The sequence below is a fragment of the Nilaparvata lugens genome, chromosome 6 (assembly GCF_014356525.2).
Source record: "Nilaparvata lugens isolate BPH chromosome 6, ASM1435652v1, whole genome shotgun sequence".
In the NCBI taxonomy this organism is placed as follows: domain Eukaryota; kingdom Metazoa; phylum Arthropoda; class Insecta; order Hemiptera; family Delphacidae; genus Nilaparvata; species Nilaparvata lugens.
In genome coordinates this window covers 62186042-62197109 of record NC_052509.1, presented here as the reverse complement: position 1 = coordinate 62197109, position 11068 = coordinate 62186042, and the positions used below count along the sequence as shown (strand labels likewise).

The 11068-nt window shown below is 34.6% G+C and overlaps 1 protein-coding gene across 1 annotated transcript in view; it reads right to left on the bottom strand.

The window, feature by feature from the left end:
- Positions 1 to 1331: 1331 nt before the first annotated feature.
- The window catches only part of LOC120352074, a 39261-nt gene continuing 29524 nt past the window's right edge, over positions 1332 to 11068 (bottom strand). The window contains exon 2 of the mRNA XM_039431610.1: positions 1332 to 2626. Coding sequence (XP_039287544.1) covers positions 2300 to 2626 — 327 coding nt within the window. The 3' untranslated portion in view covers positions 1332 to 2299. The remainder of the gene's footprint in view (positions 2627 to 11068) is intronic.

The following is an 11068-nucleotide window of genomic DNA, read 5'->3' as shown; positions in this document are numbered from 1 at the left end:
ATCCTCTTTTTAAACTTCTAATATTATCATAAACTTTTACTGATATAGATAGACCTCGAAAAAGATGGTAATAGAATACAAAATATGTAAAAACTGCTAAAATTTTTTAATTTCATTATAGATTTACTGTGTAATGTAAAAAACGAAATTTTAATTTTAGATCCACTTTATAATGTAATAGATTTGATCTATACTGTTGTAAGTCGGAACAGCCCGCCGCAAAGTAGACCCACGCTAATCCACGAAAAGCAACCCACGCCGTGGGATGTTTTGTAAACCATTGCTATAGAATTATTCATAATCAATCAGCTGACAAGTGGTTATTCATTGCATGTATTACACAGATGTCTGGAGAAGCCTAGCAATGGTTTACAATACATCCCACAGCGTGGGTTGCTTTTCGTGGATTAGCGTGGGTCTACTTTGCGGCGGGCCTAAACCTTAAATGAAAGAAGAAGAAGAAGAACTTTCACTGTAATGTAATTGTGACAGAAAATGAAATTCGACGACATTTACTTCTATCTAACATGACAAATTAATGTAGAGTCACGAATGAGTTTGTGCATTTCTGTGTATCATTGGAATATTGTCTATTTGAAGCTTATCACTAGCCAGTCGGTAATTGAAAACTGGAACATGCACAATGGATGATGATTATCAACAAGAGAACAATAGGAGATAGATAATAGAGCAGCGGAAAATCAAAATGTTGGACCAATCACAAACAAGATCCAGTTTAGTAGCACACCTGCAGACTACAGACACGCTTCTAAGCTCCGCCTACTTTCTCCTTATTGGTCAAATTGGATTCCAAGCGTATTTATGAAGTCAGCCGGTAGATGGCAGTAGCTACTGGGTCATTTATAATGTCACTCTACTCGGGAGAGCAGTCCTAGCGATTTGATTGATTGGATGGATGATTAAAGATTAAAACAAAGAATTGATTGAAACCTTAAATTGATTGAGAAACAATAATAATATCAGAAACTTCTGACACCTATATGATTAGTCACTTTCATTGCAAAGTTGTGAAGTATTTAGGATGAAAAAACAATTCAGCTATAGCTTTCAAATGAATTATGTAGATAATATTGACAATGAATTTTCAACTGAATTGAACCACCTACTCACAAATGCGCTGGATTTTATTTTCATCCGAAATACTTTACAACTTTGCAATGAAAGTGACTAATTGCATAGAAGTGAGAAGTCTCTGATATTATTATTTTATTCCAATCAAGGATCTTGGTGAATGGATAACACACAACTCAAATCTTCTTGACTTTATCTGGAAATACTTGTCAATGAATAATTCCAATCCATGAATAATCTATTTTCCTGTGCATTATTCATTCTCCAAACCACAGATAAACATGTGGACTTATAAATATACACGAGCCGCAATGATAATCCTGTCTCTAAAAAAAATTACTACACTCCACATAACAATTGAATAGTAAAGGAGAGAAAATAAGAAAGGTAATTAATAACAAGGAGAAAAATGGGATTTAGATAATTCAATCATAATCATAACAAGATATTACCTGGAATCAAAGTAAGGTAAATATTGTAATAGACAGATAGATAATGATGAGAGAACATGAATTATCAAGTATCGACCAGATATATTCTTTTCTAGCTTCTTATAACTTTATACACAATAATCTATAATCACAAATGAGAGACATAACAGACTCCTTACACAAGTCTTAATCTCTTCAATTATTGTATAATGTGCATACAAAATAATCAACACTCCTAGAGGTGAAAGCAGAATTAAATACATAATGTAATCATTACCTAATATTTCCAAGTCTATAGAAATTTATCAAGATAATTTCAACATTATCGAATCGAGTTGGACGTTAGTCAATTACTTCTTATTTTTCATTGAATAGCGTGAACATGAAATCTACTTTTGATTCTATTTAGCCTACTTTAACTTCATTCCAAGTCTTTGAATTCAGTCTTTTTTGTTCTATTACCTTGTCAATCAAGTCAATTAACTTAAATTATTAATTTGATTCACGTTAACAATTAAACAGTCATCGTACAAGTCTCAATCTCTTTGGATGAGTGCATAAAAAATAATCAAAACTCCAAGAGGTGAAAGCAGAATTAAATACATACCTAATGTAATCAATAATGTGTCTTTTCCCAATTATATTATATTTATTATAATTATGATTTGTAATTGTCATTGAAATAAATAAATAAATATCTAATATTTCCAAGTCTATAGAAACTTATAAAGATAATTTCAACATTTCAACTTGGCCTATCTTGTAAATATTATTCTTCACTCATCCTCCCACGCCTCCACGATAGCCTTCGTTATCTTCTTTTTCAGCCTTTTCCTGATTTCTTCGGAACGGAGTTGCCGTAACTCCGAGGCTACAAAAGCACCAAAAGTGTCGAAATCATCTTTGGACATCTGTGGCGCGACAGGTGTGATGGCATTCAGAAATTCCTCCTCCAAATTCTGCTGGTTGTCGAAGTTGATTTCTCGCCGCTTCCGTTTCTTGTCCTGCAGACTTACGATTCGCGGCACTGACGTTGAGCTCTCGCCGTCCGAGGGACGCTCTATTATCATCGCCGTGTCGCAGTAGTCACGGATGTTTGGCGCCTGCAAACACAAACAATTCCAAAATTTTAATAAAATCAATATTATAAACAGGGAGAATCAATAAAAAGTAAATTCGTATGGTTTTTGTTGGTGGGGAGTCCCTTGCGGGAAGGTCCCACCGCCCTAATTGACCGAGCGAAGTGAGGTCTAAGATTCAAGTCAACGGTTTGGCATTTCTCTTAATGTTTAAATGTTGCGCATTTACGGCGAAACGCGTTAATAGATTTTCATGAAATTTGACAGGTATGTTCCTTTTTGAATTGCGCGTCGACGTATATACAAGGTTTTTGGAAATTTTGCATTTCAAGGATAGTATAAAAGGAAAAAGGAGCCTCCTTCATTTGTCAATATTAGAGTAGAAATCATACTATAGAGTTATTCATCATAAATCAGCTGTCGAGTTGATTATAAATTGCATGCCATGACGCATTATTTTATTTAATATCTCAATATTCTCAATGTAACTTGGTAAAAAATCAGCTGCTGTGTAGACTATAAATCGCATGCCTCATTGAATGCTATTTTTATGCACTATTAAATGTACAGAACTATTGATTGCGTGTAATTACGCATGCAATTAATAACTAAACATAGTATTGTCGCTCGACCTTTCTCTACTTTGAACTCGGGCTGTCCTGTTGCCAGTATGTCTTGAAGGAGATTCGCATTTTTGATACATCAACCCGAACAGCCATTGGCCGTTTTCACACCGATATCTCGCCGACACGGCATACAAATAGGATTTACTCTGATTGACAGTATAAGAGGAGGCTGCGGTTTATAACTGCACGAGGTCTACTATTCACAGAACTACTAGTATATGATTTAAGCCGTCAACGGGCCTTACGACTGTCATACTTTATCCGGGACCGACAGTTTAACGTGCCCGTCCGACAACACGGGAGGGAGAATCGATGTGAAGGTGTGAAGAAACATCTCTTCAAATAGAATGAAACAATTGTCACAGTAGTCACGAGGCGTGGAACCTCGAAAAACAAACAATTCCAAAATTTTAGTAAAATCAACTATAATCAGAGGAAAACAATGTGAATATGTAAAGGAACACCTCTTTGAATACATGACAAAACAATGGAGAGAATATGATTAATTGACCGAACGTAGTGAGGTCTATGTTTCAACTGGATATGCTTTTGTCTGTCTATATGAAACGCGTTGATAGAATTCGATCAGATTTGGCAGGAATATTCCTTTTTCAACTGCGCGTCGATGTATACACAAGGTTTTTTGAAATTTCGCATTTTAAGGATAATATGAGAAGAAAAGGAATTCCTTCCTACTCTGATATCACTATATATTATATTGATATATATATCATCTACTATCTAGTAGATATATATATATATATCATCTACTTTGAAGATAGGATCAATCAGACTATAGAATTATTCAAAATCAATGAGCTGACAAGTGGATTATTCATTGCAAGGTACCTAGAATACATGTATTCTAGGTACATTGATTCATTGCATGTATCACACAGATGTCTGACGGTGTCTATTTCTATAAGGTAGGGTTTCAATATTTTTTAAGATGCGTGCCCATCAGTATCAATATTCTCACATTTGAAAAACAAATTTAATAGGTGATTCAAAATAAAATAAAAATTATAAAATGAACTGAATAATGCGAAAGAAATTTAATTTAATAGGAGAAATATTTTTATCAGATGGAAAGATTATCACGAAACTGGACAAATAATCATATGGTATACAAATTCAAACGTGAACTGAGTTTATTAATATAAGTGAGTTTTTGGTCTAGGAGAAAACAAATAACAGTTTTTAAGAGTAAATTATGATTCAACTGAATCAACTAGAACACGTGATATCAGATACTTGTGGATGAGAAAACTGCGTGAGGTCTACTGTTCATAGAACTACTAGTATAATTCAGAGATTTTAGAGGCTCAGAGGTTCGGAGCAGGCAGTAACAATGTACCTAAAATGTATTCTGGGTACCTTGGGCAGTAATGACTAACACGTGAATGGAAGAAAAAGTAGAAGAAGAAGAAGAAGAAGAGAAGAAGAAGAAGAAGAAGAAGAAGAGAAGAAGAAGAAGAAGAAGAAGAAGAAGAAGAAGAAGAAGTAAGAGTAGAAGAAGAAAATTTGGAGAAATATTTAGACAATAGTAGAGAAATAATGTTAACATTGATACAGTGTGTAGAGAAAAATAATGTAGAAAATTATGTAAAGAAATGATGATTAGCGATAGCGTGATGAAGAGTTTTTCCTCCTTGTTTCCATTTGTCCACATCCCATAAAGTCCATACCTTCCTCATGTTTCCCATTCATGACTATAATTTCACCTCAAGCTCTTAGCCACATCATACTTGAGACTTGTCGAGCTATCTATGACGTTTTTAAGGATGAATACTTAAAGGTAAGAAAAATTATGAAAACTCCAAACTATAAAGCACGTTTATGAAAACCACGAATAAAAGTAAAAGAAACATAATAATTCTCCAAAAATAATTATTCAGGTCTATATTGTTACATTAAAGTAGAAAATCATGACTCAAGTAAAATGTATAATATAAGAATATTTTAGAAAGTGTGTAAATAACGAAGGGATTCTTGTCCAATACAAACAGAACTTATCAGTCAATATTACTGGAGAAAACAGGCATAATTATTTTTCCATGACTTAATAAACTTATCAATCTAGATAAATACTAATCAGTTAATACTACTGAAGAAAATCAGTATTATCATTCATCATATTCATGAATAGTTATCCAAACTGGATTAATTTGTTCAATGTCTAGGTAAACAAAACTTACTCAACTATTAGGCTAGGCACACACCAGTTAGTCAAGACAAGACAAGACACGTTTAGTCACAATACTTCACATAGTTGCTTATGAAGACATGTCTAATTGCAATGACTAATCAGTATGTGCTTCATAAGCAACTATGTGAAGTATTGTGACTAAACGTGTCTTGTCTTGTTTTGACTAACTGGTGTGTGTCCACCATTACAATTTTACTGACAAAACATGGTACATGATACATGACTCAAAACATGACCTAAAATTCTATAATTTTTTGAAATTAAAAAACTTAAATTATTTTTACTGACAAAACATGGTACATGATGATTCATGACTCAAAACATGACCTAAAATTCTATAATTTTTTGAAATTATAGAACTTAAATTATTTTTACTGACAAAACATGGTACATGATGATTCATGACTCAAAACATGACCTAAAAATCTATAAATTTTTGGAATCATAAAACTTAAATTATTTTTCCAATATAGAGAGGAAGATAGTGCAGAAAAGAAATATTGTTGTGTTCTTGAAAATTGTCACTTGCCACGCTGCTGGGTGAGGGAGTGTCGGAGAAAGAATTCTGAGGGGTATGCATGGTGGAATTTTCTTGTAGTTTCCCCAGAGCACCTTGAAAGAGCACCTGATTTATTAAATTTTCGGCAAATATATTTTGACTTCCGTCCATTTTTCGAAGTTTCGCTGCAACATTTCCAGCGACTTTGTCGAATTCATCTTCTTCTCGTTGTAAAAATTGGATGGCTTGTTGTAGGTAATCAGCTGTGTCGCTTCTAGCTCTTTTTTTGCGCCCAAACGGGGGAGCAGACGGAACAGACGGCGCAGACGGCGCAGACGGCAACTCCGATGCTTCATCTACTTCTTGCGTTGGGTCTTCCTAAAAAGAAACGTGTTATTCTGTAATGTGTGAAAATATAACATTTTGAACGTTCTAATCAGTGTGTCTTATTTAGTATGTAAAAAGAAACAAACAAAGTCCAGTAAATTTTGGTCCGGAAATGCTTTGTTACCGAGATAGAGATTTTATACATTATTCTTCAAATTAATAAAACCAATATGAAAACTGTAGTGCCCTTTATTATTTAAAATAATAATGTATTTATTATTCATAACCATACGGTACTAAATATTTTAGAAAGTTTTGAAATAGTAAAGGGTACTACAAGTTTTCATATTGTTTTTATCAATTTGTAAAAAAAGTAGCCCATTCAAGTGTAGTGTTTTTATTATTCTTCAAATTTACAATTTCATAATTTTGTGATGGCATGATTAGGTAAGTTTGAAGAATAATGTACAACTTTCGCCATCTCTATCTTGGTACAAAACATTACCGGACCTATGTGGATTGGACCTTTTTTGTTTCTTTTTACATGCTGAATGACGTAATAAAGTTTGTTCATATGGTTGCAAGACTCTGTATGTATGCTAAAAAGTTTTTCAATTTTTTTAGATGCCCTCAACTACTGATGAATGGAATGACGTAGCTAATGGTTTCAATTTACAATGGAACTTTCCGAACTGAGGTGGTGCTGCTGACGGGAAGCATATAGTCATTATGTAACGTTTTTCGGAAAAAATGTCACGTTTCTAGTATAGTATAGTATAGTATAGAATAACATAGAATATAGAAGGGCTTAAAGGTGCGAACAGACTTTCGCTCTGCTCCGCAACCGAACGTCACTCCAGCAGAGCGATTGATGATCGACCGGGGAGCAACAGTGATTCGACCGGGGAACGCGAGAAGATCTAATATATTCCGTAACGTTCATGATGGGTGCGTAGGCGGAGCGACTGTGGTTCGATGGAGGAACGAAGGCGGTACGAGGGCGGTACGAGGGCAGAGCGTGCTCGTTGCTGGTTGGAAGCGCGTATATGTGTACGCAGCTTAACATATGATGAGAGGATTTTTAACTATCGCTTGTCCAGGGCACGGAGAACAGTGGAGCATATTTTTATAATTACAAAGGTTATTTCAGCATTATTTTACTAGCAATTGTGGATGCAAATTTGGAATTCATTTATGCTAATGTAGGACAAAATGGAAGGATATCTGATGGTGGCGCTATTCATAGCACAACGTTTTATAAGAAACTCAAAATTGGTGATCTGAAGCTGCCGAAAAAAGAGGAAACTATAGGAAACCTAGATTTCGTGTTGGCGATGAAGCATTTTCACTAAGACAAGACTTTTTGAAACCATATCCACAGAAGGAATAGAATATAGAGTATAATATCATAGAATCAAAAGAATGGAGTCTGGAGAATTGCAACCAATGAGACAGTCTATAAGGAAGTAGAGCCCATCCTGAGTATAATGAAAAAACAAAGAATTTCTCCCATGTTCTGCGAATGCCTGATAATCGAGTTCTGAAACAGCTTGTAATGCGTAATTTAAAAAAGAAAAAATGTGGCAAGTATGTTGATGAACTAAAGCAGGATCTTCAAGAAATAGGCTTGGAAGTTGAGGATGCCATTGAAAATAAACCTTTTACTTAAAACGAACATATTCAATTTGCCAAAAATGCACAGGGAGATTTTAATCACTGATGCAGAAAGACGACAACGATCCGAGAGAATGAAGAAATATTGGGCTGATCGAAAAGCCACACAGCTTCAGAACCAGGGACTATTTGGTTGATTGACTTAAGTGGTCCTATGTGGCCCAAAAAGACGAAAAAAAAAGAATATAGAAGGGCTTAACATATGATGAGAGGATTAACTATCGCTTGTCCAGGGCACGAAGATGTGTAGAAAATGCCTTTGGCTAGAAAATTTAGAATATTTCATACAACAATAACTATGTGGCCAGATACAGTTGATTACATCGTAATGGCATGCGTTGTGTTGCACATGTACTATGAAGAAGGTGTGGAAAAATTACATTAAACCACCAGAAATTGACGTTGAAGATCATGTGACAAACTTCGTGATCACAGGTGATTGGAGGAAAACCCTCCCACCATCAAATGCGTATCAAAATCTGACAGGAAGTCAAAAAAAGGCACGGTTAGTGCAAAAGTTTCCAGGGATTCCTACAAAACGTAAAGCACAACAATCGGACAAGTAGCTTAGCAGGACAGAATAGTTAATGAAGGTACTCGTTCAGAGAATTAAATGAAGTACTGTGCTAACAATTTTCAAATTTAATTTTGCAAGAAATAGATAAATATAATATGAAATGAAACGTTCCTTTCGCCAATATTATGTTCCAACTTTTATAATAATGATTTTATAGTAAATCTTTTTGTGTAGTTGAGAAGTTGATATTGTGGTAATTATTCATATTGCATGAAAAAGACTAAGAAATTGTCAAAAAATCACAGATTTATTGATACTTAGAAAAGACCGGTTTCGGTTATTACACCATTGTCAATCTCTGATAAACAGAGATTGTTTATCAAATCAAATCAAATCAAATTTTTATTCACTCGAAATTCATACAAAATATTAACAAAAGTATAACACGACAAGTTACAAGTGAGCAAGATACTACTGACAAAAAGTACAGTGTGTTACTGGACTTTGTCCGCGAATAGGAGTCAGATACAAAGTGTTATAAGTAAGATTATTTATTTTATAAATTGATATAGTTTAAGATTTAGTAGGTCTAGGAAAAGGAGTTGGGAAGAAAAAAGATTTAGAATTTAAGTATGATGTAATGAAGATAAAATGAAGATTATCAGAGATTGACAGTGGTGTAATAACCGAAACCGGTCTTTCTTAGTATCAATAAATCTGTGGTTTTTTGACAATTTCTTAGTCTTTTTCATTCAATTATAGTGAATAACAATAGTAATTTCACAGTGAGTTCTAATTTATAGTCATTCAGAAGACTTAAGCTGCGTTTACACCAAAGTTACTAACAAAATGTTAATAACTTAATCCTTATAGATTCTATTAGATTGAACCATAGAGAAACAATAGCGTAAGTAGATATCCCATGGTATAGGGCGTTTATGTCGCAACTTTTACTGTTATCTCAAGCCGATTACTGTTTATTATTGTCGAATTTTACTGTTTTGTTGGGGTGAGAGTGTATGACGGCACAATATTGGTGACTACCAGTGTCACACAGCTTCACGGGAAAGAATTACATGAACTATGGGCTTGAGATAACAGTAAGAGTTGCGACATAAACGCCCTATACCATGGGATATCTACTCATGCTATTGTTTCTCTATGATTGAACGGAACTTGATAAACACATAGAATCTATACATATTATGTTTAACATGTCTTTCATGTGTATGATAAGTTAAGTTTAATATAATAGAATATATAAGGTGTAAATCTAATTATCAATCTAAGGAATCTATTTGGTGTAAATGCAGCTTAATTTTCGTGAAAGTTCTTTGAATCAATCAAACTCAGAAATGAACAACTTTGTCAAACAACTATTCGACCAATCAATCATAAATATAAAGTTTCCCAATTTGTGATTATGTAATTTTATTGAATATTACTATAGAGAAACGATAGCACAAATAGATATCTCATGGTATAGGGCGTTTATGTCGCAACTTTTGCTGTTATCCCAAGCTGATAGTCCACGTAGTTCTTCCCTATGCAGCTGTGTGATGCTGGTAGTCTCTCAAATGGTGCAGTTCATACACTATCACCCCAACAAAACAGTAAAAATTGACAATAATCGACAGTAATCGGCTTGAGATAACAGTAAAAGTTGCGACATAAATTCCTTACACCATGGGATATCTACTTACGCTATTGTTTCTCTATGATATTACTATGATGTAATTAATTTGAATATAGCGACAACCTATGCAAGTTCAGAGTTATAAATACAATAGATTATAACTTACCTCTTCATCCTGATGATCCTTGAGTTCATCATCATCAGCTTCATGATTTGAAGCAGTCGGTTGTGAATTTTCATCTGGATGAAGTGATGTTATCGACTGACGAACCTCCTCTTGATCACTCAAGAAAAGCAGGAGTTTGTAGTACCACAGTTTCGGCACGTGAAGTGAGTCTCCTGATCTCTTACTCTCAATTACCTTCCTGTGTTCTCTCCGAAAATTACCACGAATCAAATCTATTTTCTTTTTTACAAAGTCAATGTTGCAGTCAGGTATGACTGTTCTGCACAACTCAACTAGGTCCAAATACGCCTTTTGTTTTAAATTTCTATTAGAATATTCTTTGCACTTGACACGCCACAAGCAGTGATGATTTCTATATTCATCAATGAATAATGGTAGAAAATGTGGAGAGAGGAAAACTTGTGCATCAGCACTCATGATGGAAAAAGAGAAAATCCAACAAACGAAATATAACCTCAAAACTCTGCACTGTAGCACATGGCACGAAAATGACTCACACACTAGCAGGACGCCGGCTGGCCTGGCGCGACGGAAATCAAACCTTTCCGGATTGCCATCGTGCCGTGCAATGCACGACCTGCTTAGCACGAAATTCCTCACACACTGGCACGATTCTTCCTTTTTCGGCCCGTTCTGCAAGCACGACATGCAGGACCAGAGTATGTGAGCCGCCTATCTATAGCATTCAGGATTCATAGTGGTGTTCAAGTAAGCAAGTATTCTTTCTCGTTTTATAAAGGATAAATCATAATAAAAAAAGAGCTTTTTCTTTCATGATTAGGTGGGCCGTC